Here is a 22,036-nt window from a genome sequence, read left to right on the forward strand (position 1 = left end):
CACCGCCCCCAGCAGGGCACACATACCACCTTGCTGCTTGAAGTACTGGTTCAGTGCAGGCTCTGTGCTCAGCACAAGTGCTCTGTGAAAGTGCTGCTTCTGGCTTAAAATACCTAAAACTCAGGCTTTCTTTTTCATTAAATTCAATCCTTCTACTGCATTCAGTAATCCTAGGAAAGACTCAGTAAAAGCTGACAACCTTAGAGAGCCCTCAGATTTCAGAGTTACCCTGCTGAGTTATGTTTTGAGCTGCCAGTTTAGAGGCTTCAAATTCTTTCTTTTTCCTGTTCAGTGCTGCTGTTAGAAGTAGCCTGAGGGAACACCTTATCAAAGGGGGCAGAATCAAAAAAAGCACCAAAATGCTTGGCTTTTATTTATAAAACCTGATCTGCTTGTATGGCTTTAAGCCTGATAGAGCTGCTCTAGATTTTTCTTTTACCTTTAAATTAGCCACCACACATCTTAAAATATCTTTGGAGACGCTCAAGTATTAAACTGTTTACAAAGAAAACAAAGGAAGTGTTTTGTGTTAATGTATAAATACCTGAATAAAATTAACTGAATATTTTATGTTCTTTTTTATTATGGCTGTGAAATTTTTAGCCCTTCATTTGCTGCATTGTTGCTGTTTACTTAATGTGATACTAGTTGATGACATGGAAAGTAGCTCTTTGAAGGATGTTGGAAACAAGAATTATGCCAGCTTTCTGTTGATGATAATGTGTCTTGCCATTATCAACATAGTTGAAGAAGGACGTAATATGCTTTTAATATCTGCAGGCTCCACGGAGCTGAGGCTTTCCACTTAAACATGGGCAGGAAGTCGATTGTGCTGTTTGTTGATCTGGACACTAGTGCTAGAGCCCTTGAATTGCTTGTTTCTTATTTCTCTTAAATCTCCAAATTTTTCAATGAGAAGGCATTTTCAAGAGCAACACCCTGGTATGAGTCACTGACAAAAGGAGCTTCCACAAGAACTAGTTGATGCTGCCTAGCAAAAGTTGATAAGTTTTGCAAACACCCTTGGAGACTGTGCTGAAGCATTTCCAATGCAATTTTTTGTAATTTTTCTATAATTTTTCTAATGGAACTTGAAGCTATAAAGCCCTGGTGTTTTTTGTGTTCCTTAGTTCCATTGTTTGTCAGTTCAGTGGTTTTATCCCATTCTGCCTTTCACATCAGAGCAGTGGAGATGGGGAAGCATGAAGATTTAGGGGCATTTCTACTTGCCAACAGCTAGAGGCAGGAGTAATCTGGACATAGCCTGAGAGATGTGCACTTTCACTGGCACTATTTGGAAGTGTGCTTTGTGTTAGTGAATAGAGAAGTGAGTCGTTGCCCTGAAACTACGTGTTCAGCCTTCTGGCTTTGACTGCTTTTGATGTGAAAGGGAGTATTGAGATTAGAGGCTTCCTCTGCTGCTATCTTACTGTATTTTTATTGTAACTTTTCTGGAATGGGTCTCAGATACTCTGTTGGTGATAATTCTTAAGACCAATGTGCAACTCAGAAAATATGTATTTTTAAATTGCGGTTTTAAAGATCATTGCCTGCACTTGCATTTTCAATTCCCAGCATTAGCATTTCACAATGCTGAAAGTTTTCCTTTTTCAGACTGTTCCTCAAACCTCTGGTTCTGTGGTTCCTGTCATGACACTTACTTACACAGGAGATATGTGTGATCCCAAAGTTCCCATTTACTTACAATAATGCTATTCTTCACTGTTCTCAAAGATCCTGAATTTATAAGGTATCCATTAAGTCAGACTTTAATAGGTAATCACTTGCAATTATTTTCTTGCCTTTGTCTTCAAAGTGGCTTAGCTGATCACTCTAAAATGCTGACTGCTGTAATTCTGGGTGAATATCCTGCCACAGGAGGATAGTCTCCAGAGTAAGGAGAACAGAAGAGTGGAGGCAAGGCAGAAAAACTGAAGCTGTCAGCTGCACTGGGATGTGGATTCAGGGAAGTAATGACTCTCTGAACGCATTGGGTATTTTTTGTTTGTCCAATAATTTTAGAGGGTTTTTTAGTTACTTGGACGTATCCTGAAGAGAGCTGTAGTTAACTGTAGCCAGGAAAAGATACCATTTCTCTTTGTGTTTAGTCTCTCAAAGGAATGTGTAACACTGAGTGATTTGTTAATAAGTTATGCTCTGAAAGTGACTTGACATTAAAAGGGATGAGGCTTACATGGAATTTTTTTAAATAGTTTAAACTACATTATCTCTCTTATTACAATTGTAAATTCAGTTCACTCAGGCTTAGAAAATAGTCTGGGCTTATAATATGTTGTCCTTAGTATGGACAGGGTTTTAATTTCTTTTCTCTTGCTTGTGATATAACTTCTTTGGGGTGAACATAACCACCCTTGATGCTTGATAGTGTATTGTAAAGGACTACTTACTTCACAGTTCATAAGTTCTGGTACTGGGATGCTCTCAAATCAAACTGTTTTAATCTTATCTTCTTAATACCTTATCTTCGGCACATTGCAATTTACGCGTTTCTCATCTGCTCAGGATGGTTTCAAGTTGGTATGTGGCTGCCTTATCTCCAGAGAATGAGAAATTTAATTGCGCCCCAATTGTGATTTATCTTTTTAAGTTTGCCCAGACCAGCCTTTCTTTGCTGACATAGGGTGGCATTTCCTGCTGTACTGTTCAGCCACCTGGAGTTTTCCATCTCTTGAGCAGACATACATCTCATCACAGTGCACAGGAGGAAATAGTTATTACTTGTTGCTTATCAGTGTCTGCATGCCCTCTGGTTTACATCCAGCGCTCTGAGTGGGATATGTTGTAACACAAAGCTTTGTACTTTAGATTTGTTAAAATGAATTGTGACCTTAAAGTATTGTACTTACTTAAAAGCAAAACATTTCCCGTGGGTAGTGTGTCTTGACTCCTGAGTGTAGGTGAATGCTCTGGGAATTTAGCATTCTTTTGTTCTGGCATCAGACAGCTCCAGGTAGGTTCGAATCTTGCCTTTGCTGAAACCCTTCAGTTCTGTCTCTGGTGCCAGGTTCTGTTTTCTCCCAGTTCAGGCTTGACTCATTTGAAGGCTCAACATTGTGATTCTTGTTTTACAGCTGGAAAATGTTAGACTGGTTACTTGGAGAGCTGCATGATGGGCCATCAGAGGCTTCAGAACCTGTGACCTTAAATTAGGAAAGAACAGAAAAATTGGGACATACAGGATGATGTAGTGAAAAATGAATCTAATTTGAATAAAATGGAAGAAAATGGATTTATGAATAGATGTTAATTGGAGATTACAGCAGAATGATAGAATTTTAGAGGTGGAAATGATGTCTTGGGAGGCTGACCTGGAACAGAGACTGAAAAGGGCTAAAGGAATTACGTAGGTATTTATTAAAAGGTCTTAATGGATACACCTTGGGCAGTACAAGAGCCCAGCCAGGGCTACACCCAGGATGAACCCAAAATGGTCACAAAATAGACAACTGGTCGCAAGGTCTCACACTTTTATAAGTTTTGATCTCTTTGAAAATTGGAGTGAATTGTCCAATTACAGCTTCAGGTTAGGAAGTCCCATCCTTCTTGTTTTCTCTCTTCAGTCCACTTTCAAGATTTTTAGGACTGAAAATTCTAAGAGTTGCCCTTGGTCTCAAGCTGGAAAATGATTGTTTTGTCTATGTGAAGAGAACTTACTTACATTTAATGTGAAGATCAGAGCTAGACACCTAGGCAGTGCAGAATCTAAAAACTATGAAAACTAAAACTTCAAGGATCATTTCCCCCCTTTAGAGGGGGGAAATAAATTTTAAGACAGTTTTACAAAATGCAGTTACTAATCTTCACCTCATTATGTATATTTGCATAAAGCTTATCTTTTGGGGTGCATTTTTTATTTTGTGAACTGAAAAGCTGATGCTTTCAGGGATTAAATTGCCTAAAGAAAGCTCATATGTCTGTGTTCAACTGGGAATTGGAGTTCTGTATCAAAGGAGTGTATTACTTATGGAAGGAAATTACTCTTATGATATTCTAAAGGTAGGTGGCTTACAAGCTAAAATGCGCTTCAAGTATATTTCTTGAAAGACTAGAGTAAAAGGGTTAACATCTATGCAGGACATGTCCTATTTTATTCTGTTTGGAACAAGTATTATTTTAAATACAGCTTGTTGTATTGCAGATACTAAAACCCCATTAATCCCTAGGCTCTCGGATGGTGGGCAAATAATGGATTACTGTTAAAATGGGAGAATAAATCCTGCCAGACACAATTCCAGACAAATATGCTAGGATATGTAAACACACACGCACATACGTGCACATATTCAGCCTACTGGATTGCTTTTATTTGTGGCAGCAGCTTGGCATTGCTGAACTTGTGAGGCGTGGAAAAATGCCACTACAAGAATAGGCATGCTCATCCACAGAGTAGCAGGCAAAAGAGCTCACAGGCCTTTTACTCTCCATGGAAGAATATCAAATGCATGTTTTCTCTTTTTAACATCGGAACTAGATTTTGAAAATTAAATTACTTCTGGGTTAATAATGCAAAGAAAGGAAAATTTTAGGGGAGGAAGGAGAAAAGCTTCAATCTGTGTAGTTCACGGAATAAAGAAACAAGATTTGTGTGTGAGCTCCTTAATTATTGCTTTAAAAAACTATTTAAAAACCTTTAAAAGATGTGGTTGTAATGAAAGCATGGATTAAACTGACTGTTGGAAAACCAGAATGGTGCAGTTGAGGCCTCTGCATGGTCCTACCCCTAAAGAAACAAAACATGTTCCATGCATCTTACATCACTGAGATTCAGCTGTTCCTTTGATCTCAGGAATAAAATGCCACTATTTCCATTATCAAAGGAGATTAATGTTCCTACACAGAGAAGACAATGAAGAGTAAGTTCACACCTTTTCATAGATACACACCTAGATTAAAAACAGAGAAAAAAGTGACTGAGGCACGAAGATAATTGTGTGTTAGCTGATTATGTGTTTTAAGAGCTGAATACTGTGGGGATTTCTGCAGGCTGTGAACCTCAGGTTCTCCTACATGGCACAGACATTTTTTCCGATTTGTGAAAATATTTGTTGTATTATGGGTTGGATTTTGCTGTTTAGTTGGTTTTCGTTTGGTCTGTTTTGGTAGGTTGGGCCTTTGGGGGGAGTTTTGACTGGAGTTTTGTTGGTGGTAGTGGTCTTTTTTTTTGTTTTTTCTGTTGTTGGGGTTTTCTTGTTGTTGCTGCTTAGTTGGTGGGGCTGTTTTGTTTGCTTTGGGTTCTTTTTTCTGTTTTGGGATAATCTGCTGAATTACAGCTGACCCAACTGCCAGAGTATTTTCCTTGGTGCTTCCCTGGGATCCTGCTGGCTGCAAAGATACTCTTGGAAGCTTATTAGTAGTTTTTATGGGGCATGTGTATAAGCATCATGGTTTTCTTTGAAGGCAGCTCATCTTGAGTGCTAAGGCAAAAATTTATTATAGCTAGATTTTAAAATGGATGGTGCTAATTCTGGATTACATGGTTTGGTTCTGATTTTTTTTTGTTTTTTTTTGTTTTTGATTTACTTACTAAATGTTCATTGTAAACAGCTTTTTTGTATCTAATCATATTATAAAACAAGAAGAGTTTCTGACAGGACCAGTATTCACCTGACATAAGTGCTGCAAAACAAATGCTGTAACACCTTAAAAATGTGAGGGCATCTTGATCGTCCCCCGAGTCAGTGAAATTATTCTCCTTGTATACTAGTAGCATGTTTCATATCACCAAAATCATATTTTGCAATATCTTTGTCTGTTTCTCAGTGTCTCTAGACTAGACACCTGCGTAAATAAAGTTCACTTTGTATAGTAAAAGAAAACAGAAGAGCTTACACTAGTCTGATCTATCTTTGTTATAGGAATAGTGACCAGGTGCCCTACAATACCTTACATCACGTAACAATTTATGTAACTTAGTGTTCTAGAATTAGTCAGGTCACATTATTCCCCAGTGAAAAAGAAAGAAAAATCATAAAGGGAGTGAGATTTTATTTGGTATTGGTGTGTTTGTAACTTTCGTCTAAATGACCAGCTAACTTTTCCATTTGAAGGATGCTTGGAGACAGCTCAAAAACCTATTTTACCCTGAAGTTCTTTGTTGATCACAAAAATGTGCATCAAGTGGTTGACTCTGACAAGGAATCACTTTTGAACTTCCAGTTGCCAGCTGTACAAGCTCCCACTGTGTTCAGAGAGTCAAGCTGAATCTTTTTCCCACACGGGTACAGAAAGCTTTCTGTGAACAATCCCCCTGCTTCAGCTCACTGGAATTTAGTAAATAATTTGGTCATGCCCAATAAGGAATAGAATTCAGCTTAGGTTCTTAGCAATGTTGGCTCTGCAGGCATTGCAGGGGTGAGTATTACTGACAAAGTATTTTTTATACCCAAACATACCAGACACCTTTTTTTGTAATGCTGAAGACAAGAAATTCTGTAGGATACGCAGACTGTGGTATGGTTTGTACTTTTACTGTTATCACAGATAAACAGCCACATGCAAATTTATTTGGTTTAGTTTCTTGAAAAGAAAATAAACTGTAACTATACAATTCCTGAACCCAGAAGAGTGGTCTGAAAGTAAACCTTGCTGGGAAACAATTGGGAAGGGCAGAAAGGTTTGAATTTCTCAATATTTTTATGTAGTAATCCCTAAGAGGATATGTTGAGTCTCATGAAAATGCTGAATGTTGATTTTTTTTTTTTTTTAGCTTTGCAGCTGGAAAGCAAACACCTTTGTCATGTTCTTAGTGGAGAATATTATTTTCCCTTGGGTTTTGGCAAATACTGTATTCAAAAATTGTACTCAAAATATATTTGCATTTTCAGTATGCATTAAAATGACCTTCAAGGCTTAAGAAATTACATTTAAAATTGTCTGTAATGATGCTATAGAGAAAACCAGATCCAATTATTGTTCTAAATTATTTTGATGTAGTATACATCTCTCCATAGTCTAAAACTTTACCACAGTTGAGAAGCATTGTCAATGTCTACACAACAGCAGTTGTAGTTGGCTACTCTAAAGCCTCTGTTCAAGGACATTGACAGATGTTCAGGGAAACCTGGTGAGGTGATGAAGCAAGGTTTAGGCATAGAAACCATGCAAGAAATCTGGGAAGAGAATTAAATTCTTGCAAATTCTGTGCCTTGATCGTGGAAGCGTGTTTCTGGGTGGTATATAGCCTGATGACATTGTGGCTTAGGGAACTCCTAAAATAATCAAACATGGTCAAGATTTGGCAGTTGTCATGCTGCCAAGCCAGTAGTTCAAAGCTTTTTTTCTAGTTAGTGTAGGTACCATAGTCCACTGAAAACCTGGCTGTTAGTGAAGGGTACCTGTTGTCTTTCAGATTATGAAACACAGAGTGGTGGTGGAAATATTTTATCTTGGTTGTTGGCATTTTTCTTTAATTTAGGAACAATGTCTATCTTCCTACCAAAAATTACTATTCAATTTTGTATTCGTAATTCTAGTTGTTAGGAATATGGAGTTATGTTCTGTCCTTTTAGATATCCCATGGTTCCATTTGCTGAAGAGTAAAATGAAAAATATTTACTATAAATAATGTACAGTTGTTATTATGCAGCCAGTTTAAAAATTCCCAGCCAGAAGCTCTTCAGAAGACCTGATTTTGCTCTGTATGTTTATTGTTCTTTTTTATTCTTCATTCTGACTTTAACTGCCAGTCACTGCAAATCTATAGCCAAAAGCTGATGTTGGGTGTATCTTGGTTTTGAGAGAAGCTGGCTACACTTGTGAAACTGGGAAGCAGTTGCCCTGAAGTTGCCAATAATGCATGAACCCGGAGAAATCTTGGGTTTATCCATGGTGCTCAGTGTTGCAATGCCAAAGCTTCCTGTGCAGCTGTCAGTAGGAAACCATGCTTTCCTATTCTTCCTATCATAAGAAGCTCCAATATTTCATTTTAGTCTGTAAGATGACTGGATTTGACACACTGAGAAAACCACACTATATATTTCCTGGATTTCTACAGTGAATTCAGCCTCAGAATTGCCAATAGTAGGCTGAGGGAATTGTATGTAATGTTATCAAAACATATGCAAGTAGAAGACATAGACAAAATAGAAAATTATTGAAAGGACTTCCTTTTTATGTTCCTTGTTGTAATAAAATATGTAGGCTTGCAGTGCTTGACTAGTTTTCCTACACAATGTCCTTTTGTCTTTATTGTCTGTCGTTTGCACTGACAGATTTTCAATGGCACACTGTGTTGCTCCTCCTTTGCTGCCGTGTTTCTGTTGGAACTTGTTAATTGGTGCCTGAACAACTTCCCTTCTGTCATTTGGGGATATTAGCCACACATCAGACAGAGGCTTTTGTGTTAGTTACTGTTCTGAATTTGTCAAAAGCTGAGCAGAAAGCTAATCTAAGTCTAAGCACAGCTGCTGATTTGAACATTCCTTAAGACTTTCTGGTAGACTGCTCTTCCAGAGATGCTTCTAGTCATGCTGTGTGTAGGCTTGATGTGTAAGGATCTCTAAAATACCTACTGGGCCACCCCTTGCTAAATTGTCTTGGCTGCTTATTGTATTGTATTTTAATGATTTTGTGCATAGTGTCAGCATTTCAATGTCCACTAGTGAGATCACGTTTCAGATGTGAGACTATTTTTCTTATTATGGGAAGAACATGGGAGGCTGTTCCTCCTTCCCTTGTGTGGATTCTTAGTATTTTTTGCTTTGATGCCTCAAGCACAAGCAAAGACAGATTTTCACATAATAATGTATTTTGGGATTTATTTTTTACAAACTGATTTTCCTAAAATGAACTGGATGAACAGACTGGCAGTCAAATTTGGCAGCTTTGCAGAAGTCCTCACAAGAGCAAGAAATGGGATTGCCACTGAAGGAAATTTGTGATTCCATGCTTACAAGTTCTTCTCCCCTACTGCAAGTAGGGGTATCCAAGGCTACGTGACAGCACTCATGCTGAGGCTGTAGCTGATCAGTATGCCTTTGGAGCAGGAGGGACAAGCCCAAGACAATGCTGAGGTCACTCAGGTGACAAATACCTTAGCAAGGAAATGCCAATGGGAGGATCTGCAGAAAGGTTAGCTGTTAGGAGTGTGTCTCAGACTGAGACACAGAAAGCTGTAATGGGATCACTTCCCTTAAAAAGGGATTTGTATTAAAAAAAAATTCAAAAAGAAAGTATCTACATTTAGAGCAAGTTCATTTTAGTAAAACTTCACTGAGGAGCAAGTAGTCTATACAGTATATTATTAGAAAACTAGGAAAATATTCAGGTATTTTGTTGCATATATATGCATATATAGGTATACACACATATACCAACAAGAAGCTGCTGCTGTCTGGGCAAACTAATGCCAAGTTCCTAAGATGATACAGAGGTGTTTAAAAACTCGTGAATTCACTATGTGTGGTTTTTTTTGATTCCTGAGAATATTGCTATTAAATATTGTGTCTTTGTCTTTGCCTGTAGCAAAAGTACTAGATCTTCCATTCATTAATCCTACTGCTAAAAAATAAACAGTGCCATAACTCATGAAAATCCATTGTTTCCCAGTAAGGGAATTACAATGAATTTCATAAAGAGATTTTTTGAAAATACCACGTAGGCCCTGATTTATTGTCATAGTTAAAGGTGAATCAGAATGTGCAGGCTTCTGAGAACATATGGCAGTGCCTTTAGGGGTATTACCTTCAGTGCAGTAGATACTTTAGTTAGTCCAGAGAAGGTGTTAAGCTTACTAAGGGATTGGTTTTATATGGTAAGTATGAGGATCCTGTGTCTGACAGTGGCTATTACCTGTTTAAGGTAATACTTCAGCTTATTTTTTGTTCTTTTAGTTTTCTGCAGTGAAATTTTGTATGTGCATATCATTGTGTTGGAGAAGATGCAGAGTGTACAAAGGATTAGAGAAGGCTTGCATGTAGTGTACCTTATGCCACATGTGTGCTTCCCTCAAGATGCAAATGTTTTCAGACACCTGCACACACAAGACATAACAAACCTCTTTAGTCAGCTATTTCTAGGAAGTCTTACTACAGCATGGAAGATAATTTCTTAACCAAACTGTTTCAATGCTCAGTGTCCTTAGGCACACCCAAAGCTTTTGTTCATTTTGTATCTTGGAAGTAAGGAGACGTTCATTTGACTGAGCAGCCTACATGTCGTAATCCTGGCTACATCCTCTAGAGAACTACAGTTCTCATCATGTCAGATGATCTTGCAAGTATTTCCTGTGTTCTTGTTGGGAAAGGTCAGTAAGCGAATGGAAAGAAAGCTCAACATGATAGAGTTCGTGGCATGCTCTTATCAAGACTTTGTGATTTGATTTTTATAAGAAGCTATTAGAAGTTCCCAGAAAGTTTGTCTGTGGTGCGTCGTTCTATCATTCGTTTAACCTCTGGTTTATGTTCTTATCACTTTTGGTTATGGGGGGATGTAAGAAAAATACAACAGGGGGAGAATATGCAGGAAAGTCAGTTGCAGCCCGCTCTTTATCACCATCTGAAGCTAGAGGCTTGTAGTCTAGACTGCAGGACACCTCTGGATGCCATCTGGTGCAATGCAGCTGCTCAAAGCATAACCAGCCAGACTTTGCAGGACCAGTTGTATTCTGGGGATTTCAAAGGATGGACATGCAGATTCACTGGGGTTTTGGTGCAGGGTTTGACCACCTACATAAATGTTTATTGTATTCATATGTTTAATTGGTGTTTTCTATTTTGTAACTTTGGGCTGTAACTTCTCAAACTGCCACTGTGCACCTTCATGGCTTTCTGTCTTCTGTTCCCTCCTATATAGGTAATGGAAGACCATTAAGACCACAAGGAGATGTCTCACTTCTTACAGATGAGCAAACCCAGTATCACAGTCTCTCTTCCTATGTCCTGTACAGCAGTTTTTGTTCCTTACCCATGTAATAGATCCGGATTGACTCTGTAGTTTCAGTGATTGACTTTATTTTCATCTGTGCAGGCTGATAATGAGCACTCAATCCACGCAACAGCTAAAGCATTGGAAGTTATTCAGCTGTAAGGGTAGAGGTAATATGGTAATACTCTGATTTTTGCTGAGAAACTAAAGCTGGTATGACAGACATGGATGCCTACAAAGGCTAGGAAGGGATTTCTTGCAAGCACAGCTAGTCGTAGGACAAGGGGGAATGGCTTTTAAATGAAAGAAGGTAGAATTAGATTAGATTAGATTAGATATCAGGAAGAAATTACTTACTGTGAGGATCCTGAGATACTGGAACAAGTTGTGCAGGGAAGTTACTGTTGCCACATTCCTGTCAGGAACTTGGAGCAGTGTGTTCTGGTGGAAAGTGTTGGGAGGGCAATGGAAACATGGGGGTCAGAGGATGGTCTTTAAGGTCTCTTCCAATCCAGACTGTTCTCTGAGTCTAGGATTTGTTGCTTTCATCATGCTCTACTGTCCTTTGATTTGTTACCTATTAATCTACAGTCAGACTTCACAGTTCAAAGACATTAAAGCAGTAAGGTTATTGTAGTAAAAAATGGGTGTGATTCTTTTAGATTACTGGGTTTTTGTTAATACCTTTTTTAAAAAATATGTTAAAGAGACATTAACCACCCAAAATAATAAAAATAAAATTATTAGAAGGATAAGTAAATTTGTGGACAAAATGACACCCAAGTTGAAAGTTGCAAATGTCAACGTAAAATTTTACTAATGTGTTTTTTGAAAAGGACAGTGTTTTCTAGCTAATGCCAAGGAATAGATGGAATAGATTCGGATTTACTGTGTAACTTAAAGGTGGTTCAAGCATCTGGAATGAAACAAGTTCCCTTTGATGTGTGAGCTAAACACATTTCTTAAAAGACCTATTGTCTTTCAGAGTCATTTGACCTCATCTGGCAATTATTTCCTATTTATTTAGAAAACATAGGCTACAATTGCCAATTTTGTCATATGATGACTAACATCATCATAATATAATGGAATATTGTGTAAACAAACCAAAAAGCTTATACTTCAAAAGATGCTAGAGGGTGGTGAATTTGCTAAAAAGTAGGAGCTGTTTGAGATTATGTGCAATCCAGTTTGATGTATAAAGTTAGGAAATAGATTAATTTGATGAGAAATTGAAACTTAAAATCAATCTGATTTTGCAAAGATTTAATGATGCCATCTTTGCTGGCATTTCAGATTATTTTATTTTCCTTTAATTTTGCTTTTTTATATATATGAATGGAAGTGCTAGTTGTTTTCCTGATGAGCTCAGACAATCATATTTTATCATTTTTTTCCACTTGAGTCAGTCAGGACGTGCCAAGTGATTTTGCTGTAAAAGCTAAATCCAGTGTACACATGATAATCAGCTTATTAGATGCTAGTTGTAACAGCTCACATTATTAAAAAACTTACGTCTTTTCATTCCCTAGTCTCAATTTCCTAACTTCTTTAGCTAGAGAAATCATGAGGCATCATGAACTTTTGGAAACTTAATGAAAGCTGGGTGTGCTGGAGACCTGCTACTTAGCTCTGTTGCTTACGAGCTGGCATGAAGGCCTGTGCCGGTTTCCTCCTGCTTCTGTTGTGATGAAGCCACAGTTTGTAAAATCCTTAACCAGTCAGGAATCTTTAAACAATCTGCTAAAAACTGCCCAAGTAGGAGACTGAGAAAAATGTGTTTTAGTGAGGGCAGCGGCTTTGGTATCTTGTTGATGGAGATCACAGCATTGGTAAGAACATCGTTATGCTGGGCTTAGATATCACATGTTACTGTTTTAGAATAAATCTGTCACTAAAATTCAGTAGTTTGGAGGCAGTGCCTAGCATTTCAATTTATCTAGCACATTACCTTAGGTGTGCATCTCTGTGTTTCTTCTGTGTGGGACATGTTTTGACATGGGGCATTTGAAACTCATAGGCCTGCTCTGGCTCATTGAGAGAGTATGTGGGCTCCTACACTTCAAATGCTTATTGTCACTTTATGGTTCAAAAATTGAATTAAACACTGAAATGTTAAAGATATGCTATTGCTGACTGGAATTTTAATATTACTCTGTATGGTGTCTCTTTCATCAACTTTTATATAGTACTTGGAGATTGTATAAATGATGGACTGCAGTGTAACATCACAGATTTAAAACAGCTGAAAAAATGAGAACACCACTATATTCAGGGAAATGTTTAGGGAACATGCAACCTTTCTTCTTCAAAAATATCACACTGACTGTTTGATGATCCTCTACATCCAGCCATTGTTTTCACAGTGTTAATTTGCTACCTAATGACCTAGTTGGTAGAGATGGGTGTTAGCTTTTCAGCTTCACATGCATACATACTTTTTGTTGGTTTTGACATGAATCTGTAGGTTCCTAATTAGGGTGGAAAGTGTGGAGAAAGGCATCTTAATATTCAATGCACAAAAACAAATGCAAGGGGTACTCTTGGCCTTACAGCCCCCTTATGTAGAGTTTGATGCAAGATGCTACAACCTTATTAGGCAGTTTTGATGGGTCACTGTTGGGAACTGAGACACAGACTCAGACCACAGCTTGTCTTGATACACATTCAGATGTTCTGTCTATGAGACTATTTTGGAAGTAGAACAGCATGTGTGTGGGAGGACAGAAAACTACCTCTGCAGGGTGAACTGATACTGCCTATTTTGAGCAAGTACCTAGCCCTTCCTGTGTGTTAGTGTCTGGAGGATCAGATGGGTGCCAAAGCAGAGGGAGTCTTGCTGCTGGTATTTTTTAAGAGCAGATACAAAAAGTGTGAAAGGTCAAAGAAGGAAAATAAAGGGAAGCATTTCAGTTTCTCCTCTGACCATCCAAATTCTCCATCTTGAAATTGTTGACTATCTTGACTATCTTTGATTAAATCCTTCCCTTAGCTTTCTGCCTTGGGAATTTTTTTTAATCTTTGGCCTGCAACTGCTTTTGAAGTTTCAGGGGAGTTTTTGAATACAAAGCCAGCAAATGGCTTTGTTTAATACAGTTCTATCATTGAAATGTCCTCAGGGATGCTTATCTTGATTGGTAAAAAGAACCCAAAGGGAATTTGCAGATTAAGAGTTTGCTTTTTGCATTGGGTAATCATGAAATTATCACATCTACCACAACTTTTTTGGAGAACTTCCATTACCACTTCTTATAGAATAAGTGGCAACAGAAGTTCTCCCAAAAAGGCTTGCTGATTGAAGGTTATTTCTGAAACGTCAAGCACAATAGATGTGAGAACCTATAGTCTGATAGTTCTTATTTAATTTTTAAAAATCCACATCGTATCTGTATTATCAGTGTCTTGATATTGCACCCATATAGTGTGAAAGCAAAATATAGTGAAAACAAATATAGCAGGTAGATACAGAGGAAAACTAGGAGCATATTCCTTCTTTGCATTTGCCCTGTCTATCATAAGAGTAGCAGTTGGGTGGCTTTACTGGGATTTATTTTGCTTTAGGAGAGTTGGGGGTTTGGATTGGTTTAGAATGGAAAGCTATATTGACACTAGATCTCCTAGTGTTACAAAGGTTAGATGATGTTAAAAGTTACTGTATTTCATTATGTTCTAACTACCATACTGTTACTTAAAAGGCAGGCTTGCAAGGAAGTATTAGAGAGTGAATTGTTTCTTATTGTATTTGATGCCTATGTAGTGACTGAGCTAGCAGTCAAAATTCATCCTCATGTTGTGGAGACAAGTATTAAAAGCTATGTAGCTTTCTAGTGTTTATGAATGCACAGTCATTTTTTTGCTTTTAAAAAAGAAAACTTTTTGGAGGCAATGTTAAGGGATTATTCTCTGACCACAGAAACCCATTCTGCAAAGCAACTCTTTATAACGTGCAGATGGATCATTTAGTTCTCTGCTCACCAGGGAGAATTTCCATGTAGGGAGTTAGCAAGTAAATTTATTAAATCTGAAATAAGGCTGTGGAGAGGAATTAAATCTTCTTTAGTTAGCATTTGCCAAGAGAGATAAGCCTGTTTTGTAACTGTATTCATTTAAGGGAAGGGGAAAACTATTTTTTGGCTTGGCAAGGTTGCTGAGCCTGCCAGCCAACAGTAAGCATTGCTGGCTCCACAAAGGCAAGCCTAGCAGGTGAACAGGGCCCGCTGAAGCCACAGATGGTCCTGCCATAACCTACTGAAAAGTGGAGTGTTACTAATACATTGGTCTACACAATCTCCACTCCTTTCATTTTTTTAATAGTCTGATATTAGAGAAGAAATTGATGCAAGACTGCAAAATTAATCTTGGAAGCTGATCTTTTTACTCTGTATCAGTTGAGATGCCAAAGCATGGTACAAAGTTTTGGCTTTTCCTCATTATGTATCAAGCCAAAATAATATGTCATGAAAAATAATCGTGTCTTGAAGAATAAGGAGAAATTGTGACAAATTTGAACAAAACTTACGCTTCTACAGGTAGTTAAAATGAAAGACTAGATAATCTTGATTACAAAAAGGAAGGTACATCACTTGGTATTTTATGTATGGAATACTTCATATTGATTTGCATCTGGTTGGAAACACAGTGCACAAAATCAGACTAGATAGATCAGATCAGCATGTTACTTCCTCTCTAATGTATTGTACTGTGCCCTGTACTTTTGGGACACAGATAAATATGGAATGACATAAAAAATGTCTTTAGATGCATGATATACTAATATAACTTAAGTAACTCATAAATATGCTATGTGCAGTGTATTTTTACTGCATATGAAGTAAGTAAAAACTATATGTATAAAACAATTACTAAAAATTACTCATACCATTTGAGTAAATGCTAAAAAGTTGGCAGTAGGAAAGTTACCCTTCCCTTGTGATAGCTTGATGCTATTAGCAAGTATTAATTTAAAAAAAGTTCTCCTCAATCCAAACATAACTATGTCTCTGTTAGTTTTAGAGAAGAGTGATTAAAACAAGGATTTACTACTTGTGACTTACATACCAGATTTTGTTATTCTCAAAGTGAGGTACAAAGATCCAGCCTGTCCCTGCCACTGATTTTTTGCTCATGTAGACATTGAGGACAGTGGGCATTCTGTTGTCTGGTTTCTTACAGTTTAGTTTACTGAGATCCTAAGGTATAAATAGCCAGGACATCATATAGCTGGATAAAGAATATTTCTCTGTGGAAAAAAAGAGTTGGCACTTTTTCTTGTTTTGTAAAGTGGGATAAATTAAGTGGGTAAGCAATAGGAGAAAGATGCCATGTGTGTGAATTTTAATAAAGAAGCATTGTTTTCAGCAATTTTGTATTCACAATAAGGCCATAATACATCATCTCCCCTGAATTTCTTCAGTTTCCACCATGTACTTTAGTGCACATTCATCATCTGCACCTGCAGTACCCCTTTCATTTGAGGTCTGCCTGCTGCAGGTAGAACCCACGCAGACTTTTGTGTTGTGGGATCCTTTGGAATGCTGTTGTCACTTATGTTTCACTTAGACTTGGATTTCTGATATGTCTGTCACAGCCATCTCAAAATATCTGGTGTCGAATTAGCAGAATGTGCTCTTCTGGAGCTTAACAGATTGCTTTGCTTTTGATACCCACCAAATGTGGGCTGGCACTTGACTTTGGAATATCTTTGTATGAAACTTCATACTAAAGTTGACTTCACTTGCATCTTCAGCTTCTAGCAGGAAAGTAATTGTCAGCCTTCCAAGATCTAAGTGACATCACCCAATTTTGTTTTTTTAATATGTTTGAGACCTTGGTGTTACTCTGTGTCTTAACTTTTTTTTTTTTTTTTTTTTGAGAGGACCTCTCGTGAAGAGCAGAGAGGGGTAACACGCGAAGGAGAAAAAATTCCCAAACTTGTCTTTTTCATACAGGCAGAGAGCTTGCCTAATTCAGAAGTGTTGCCATCACGTATGAAAGGGCATGAGCTAAAGAAGCGCAGCCTGAACCCTGGACAAAATCTGGAGATAGTGAAGAAAGATAACTTCTTCCCTGAAAGCCAAAAATACAGGGGAATAGAAAGGAAATTTTACATACTTCTGGACCCATCAGTATGTTTAAAGAAACAAATTACAGTTTTGATTTTCTTGCCATAAGTAGTCTTTGGAACTGTGAAAAACAGCATTTCAGTGAAATGTTTGTGGCTTTGCTGAAGGGCAAGTTAAATAAACGGTATAATTAGTTTAACTTTTTAGGCAAAAGTTTAAAATTGTTTAAAGTTTCAAGAAACTTGCAGGCTTAAAATATTTTGTGTGATGCAACTGTTGGAGGCTTTCTGATTTCTAATCTTGTATTTCAAAGGAAATGCTAGTGTGTGGGTGCAAAGCGTCACTTGCAGGTTAAGAATAGAAAAGATCGATTTTTACTTTATTTCTATGGTAACTGAAATGTGATCCTGTTTCATTGCATCTAGAACACATTCAGAACAGGGCTTCTTAGGTGGGTCTTCACACTATTTCCATTCCTCTCAAGACATGTAACACACAAGCCTGCATCTCTTCTGCTTCAGTTTCAAGATCAGTTTTTCTTTTCATGATGTAAAAATTGCGTGGTATGTACTTTGCAATCCAAATTCTTAAGCTTTCTGTCAAGGGAAAAAACTGACTAAAGCCATTAATGATGGCACTTCATGGTACACTTCCAGGATCCTTTATACAGGTCTTTTCCTCTCATCTCATCTGTCTGAAGGTAGGCAACCATGTCACTCCTTGCCCTCCTAGTAAAAGGGGAAGTGCTTTGGCGCAAGGCAAAGGGGAAAAAATACTGTAATACAGATTTTAAATGTTTTTTGTCCACTGATACCGAGTGTTTTAGCAACTTGACCTAAACTGTCAGGAAAGATAACAGTCAAGTTAGCTAATCATAATATGAACCTTCTTTTGTTTCCCTCCTGCTAGGAAAAGAATCCACAGGGAATCCAAATAGAGGACACAGGACTCATTGTAGTTAGGCTGACATTTAGTTAGGTTGGAGCGTTTATTTCTTTAGTCAGAAACATTTGAAAACAAAGCTTTAGATGGTACGAATACTCAGGGGCGTGTATGTTGAAGTTCTTTGCACTAGTGTCATAAACATTCATTTGTTTTATAGATGACCTTTAGTCACATTTCATTACTACTTATTACTTAATCAGTGGTGTGTAAATGTATTCTAGGGGTAATTACTTATGGTATGATGTCAGGCAGTTTGAGGTATGGGTGAAGCCTAGTGGCATTAAATTTTGCTGAGCCTTGTCGGCATTTTTTATTTCTTTTTAACATGAAGTGTTTGATGTGTCTCTCCCTCCTGAAAGTCATGGTGATTATCTCAGCTGATCAGCCACAGCTTCTGTGGCCCTGAAGAAGACAGGGGCCACTTCCCAAGCAGTGCACTTTTAACTCGCAGAACACAAAATTAGTCCTTCACCACAACGAATCAGTCATGTAAGAAGGCTTGTGAGCTGCGCAAGGAGAGAGCATGGAAAACCACAGATGGTAGAGAGAAATGAGCATAACTATGTTTAATTTCTTCCTAAGTAGGAGATGAATGTGCTGCTTCTTTCAAATTCAGTTTACTGAAAAAAAATCAATCTCATGTGTTAATTCTTACATTAGCATACATACATTGTTATCCATGTATTATTACAGATACAAGGCCTCAAAAAATACAACCTCAGAATGAAATCCTGGCAAAGCTTATATTTCTAGTGTCCTCTGTAAAAGCTTTGTAACCTTTTCAAGCATGTTCCCCTACTGCTTTCTCCTGTGTTACACTCCTTGTAAAGAGATTATTTTTTGCAGTGCTCCCCATGTCTTTACACATTCTCATTGGTGAGTTTGGTTGTGGCTGAGACCATGCCTGCAGGAACAGCACATTCTAATAGGATCAGCTGTGTAGGACAGCAGAATAGTTGCTGTTGGGGAGTCATAATGTGTATTAAATGTCTTGTGATCTACTCCAGCCTGGCTCACCTGGTTCATTGGCCTCAATGTCTGATAGCAATGGGAGAACATCAGTTAGTCTTCTAGTTCAGCTTCATTTTTTAAAAAGTGTAATTTTGGCACTCCAGAGTTAGTCTAAAATTAAAACTGAATCATGATAAGTGAGAAGTGGTAAAGTTGCTTCAAAAGCATTCTTGGGATCCAAGCTAAAACAGTAATGTAAATGCAAGCTGGGTACTCCTGCAGGAAAAAAAAAAAAGGAAATCAATTTTTTGTTCACTTTCACAGTGAACTAATTTGTGGCACTGCATTTAAGTACTGTTCCACAGTTTCATAGAGCTCACATCAGTGGGCACATGTCAGGCAGATGTAGCAGGCTAATGGTCTCTGATAAGGAACTCAGTTAAGATAAGAGACATGGTTTGGTGGCAGTGCAGTTTAAGTAGTGGTTACTGGTTGACTACCTGATGATTAGTGGAGAATCATTTACAGTCATTCAGAAGATCCAGCACTTGTTAATGGCATGCCAGTGATCTTAACAAGTTAAAGAGTAAAATAAGTTACTTTGAACAGAAAAAAACCCATTAAATTGTCTTAAAAACTCATAAACAAGATAAGAAAAATCTAAAGTCTTTGAGTTTGTCTATATCTTCTCTGCATCAAAAATCTATTAAAATGAATTATGGGTGTATTGTGTAGATACATTTGGTTGCTGTTTTTTTTAAAAGAGGGAGGGAGGCAACTGCTGCAGGCATTAAATAATTTTAAGTGTTTTAATTAAAGCAGTGTATTTTTATACAGCTATCTAGATCATCTTTCTGTGTCAACATTACAGCATATTACAGTAGAGGATGGTGTAAATACAACTTTTTTACAGCTGGAATATTTTATTTGATCAGTTGATTGATTTTGCAAAATTCTTTGGAATTAGAGAAAACTAGTAGTTTTAGCTTAGATCAGATCACTGTATTTAGCTGTTGCCACAGAATTTTATGTGTTCCTCCTCATCCCAGCTATTCATAGCATGCAAGAAGGTACTGAAACCTACTGAAATCTCCTTTTGTAATAGGGAAAAGGGGCAGGACAGGACTAAATGTGTTCTGTACTTGCTGGCTAAACCTTATGATGTATTCTCATAGATATGGGCTCTGACTCATAAAGATTTCATCTGTAGCTATTGAAATAGTAGTTAGCCCACTCGAGGCATGTACCTTCATGCCTTGAGTCTGTGTGGTCTTACAACCTCATAGCCATTTAGAAATAGAGATCATAAAAAACAAGACCGAATGAACTTTAAGGTAATAGGAAGGTTTCACTTGAGCTCAAGTAGGTTTTTAGCTCTTAAACTCTACTTTTACAACATACCTTAAAGTGAGATATTGGAACTGTGTTTCATGGCTTTTTTTTTTCCAAATGCAGACATTTTTCAGAGTATGGGCATATGGTGACTGCACGCTGCATGAATTGCTCCGTGTAAGCTCCTGGCTCTGGCCTAAGAAATGAGGATAGGGTTTTCTTGTTTTTATCATTTAAATGCAATGCTTAGCTGGAGGCAGGCAACCAAAGCAGCTTTAATTAGAGAAATTCTTTACTGCCTCTGATTTTTTTACTTGCATGTTATTAGATTACTAAAAAATGAAGTTGTGACTCTGAAATTGGGAAGCAGAGTTGAAGCAATTCTTGCCTTCTGTCACATGGTATAGGAATCAGAAGAGTCCCTGAGCTGGCATTTTGCCTTAGTACTGCACTGCACCCCTTCAGCTCACAGTTGAGAATCATGCAGACTGGAAGTGATCTTGAGTGTGTGGGTTCAGAGTTCAGTAAAGATACATCTGTGGCTAACCCTGATCAAACTCAAGGCACTGTTCTGGACATTGCCATGAAGTATATTGCAAACAGTAATAATACCAGGGCATGCAGATAAGAAATTCTCTAAGTTAGAGGCTTCATAGACTGGTTAATAAATATGGAATTTATTAAGGTTATTAACAAATGTTTTGTTGGCCTAAATGTTGGGAGTGGTATCCATGCTTGTCAGTACACATCTTCTGAGTAAAAAGGACCGTAATACTAGTGTCCTGGTTAGCCTCAGAATTTGGTCTCTGTTTTTTGACTCTGTTAAAATACCTTACAGTATATGCAGTATCCTTCCTATATATGGTTAACTTCTGCCTTTATGACATGTACAGTTTTTTGCCTTTTCAGTGAATCTCAGATATTTTCTTTACCTTCCTTTCAGAAAAGACGACGGCGGATTGATCGAAGCATGATTGGGGAGCCGACAAACTTTGTTCACACAGCTCATGTAGGATCTGGAGACCTGTTCAGTGGAATGAATTCAGTAAGCATGCATGGATGAACATCATTTCATATTAGACAGAATACAGGAACACTGTATTTGTATGTTGTAGCTGAAGCAATGAGTTTTTCAGCTATAAGAAAGCATCAGTATGAAACTGAGGAATGACCTTGTAGCATTTTAATTCCAAGTCCTAAACACTAGCATTCAAGAATACGGATTATTTTTTAATTCCTATATTTATTGATAACACATTTTAGGTGCTGTATAAATTATATAGAATACATTTTAAACTAAAAATCCACTCTGATTATATGTATGAACCAAAACAGATGTAAACTTGAAAATATACTCAGGTATTATATAGAAGAACCCAAGTGTCTTATAGTTAACTAGATTTCTTACCTTAATTGCCTCAAGTTGTTTTAAATATAGTTCCTGTAGAATCCTAACTTACCTCAGTTTATGGTGCAAACAAATTTATGTTTGGGTGTTCTTCCTGAGCTTTTTCTATATTCTGTAGCCCTGTTTGCAGTGTGAATTATTTCAAGTGCAAGCAGTGTCACAGTAAGATTTTGTAGCTTCCTGTGAAAGATGGCCGCAATAAATATTTTTAGCTGTCTGAAAGTGAAAAAACAGAAGCTAAGATAAATAATGAAAATGAGCTTATGCAAGGAGGTGTATGTTTTAGAGCTTCAAATTTTTGTGAAATATCAATCTGTTTCTAAGGTCAATAATAAAAAATATAGAAAATGGTTGTATGTAGAGGAAAAGTACTTCTTGACTTTATTAATAGTCTTTAAAGGAAAACATACTTGGAGATGACGAAGACTTGTTGACAAAGAGGAAAAATCTCTGT

General features: G+C 37.5%; 1 protein-coding gene across 3 annotated transcripts in view; it reads left to right on the forward strand.

Moving 5' to 3' along the window:
• Positions 1 to 22,036, forward strand: part of CDC42SE2 (CDC42 small effector 2) — an 80,698-nt gene that overhangs the window by 53,867 nt on the left and 4,795 nt on the right. For all 3 annotated transcript variants that reach the window (XM_054283511.1, XM_054283527.1, XM_054283519.1), the window contains exon 5: positions 21,118 to 21,219. In XM_054283511.1, the coding sequence (XP_054139486.1) occupies positions 21,118 to 21,219 (102 nt within the window). The remainder of the gene's footprint in view (positions 1 to 21,117; positions 21,220 to 22,036) is intronic.

This window comes from Melozone crissalis, unplaced genomic scaffold (assembly GCF_028551555.1).
Source record: "Melozone crissalis strain CALT ecotype California unplaced genomic scaffold, PUWL_Pcris_2 ptg000005l_1, whole genome shotgun sequence".
Lineage (NCBI taxonomy): Eukaryota > Metazoa > Chordata > Aves > Passeriformes > Passerellidae > Melozone > Melozone crissalis.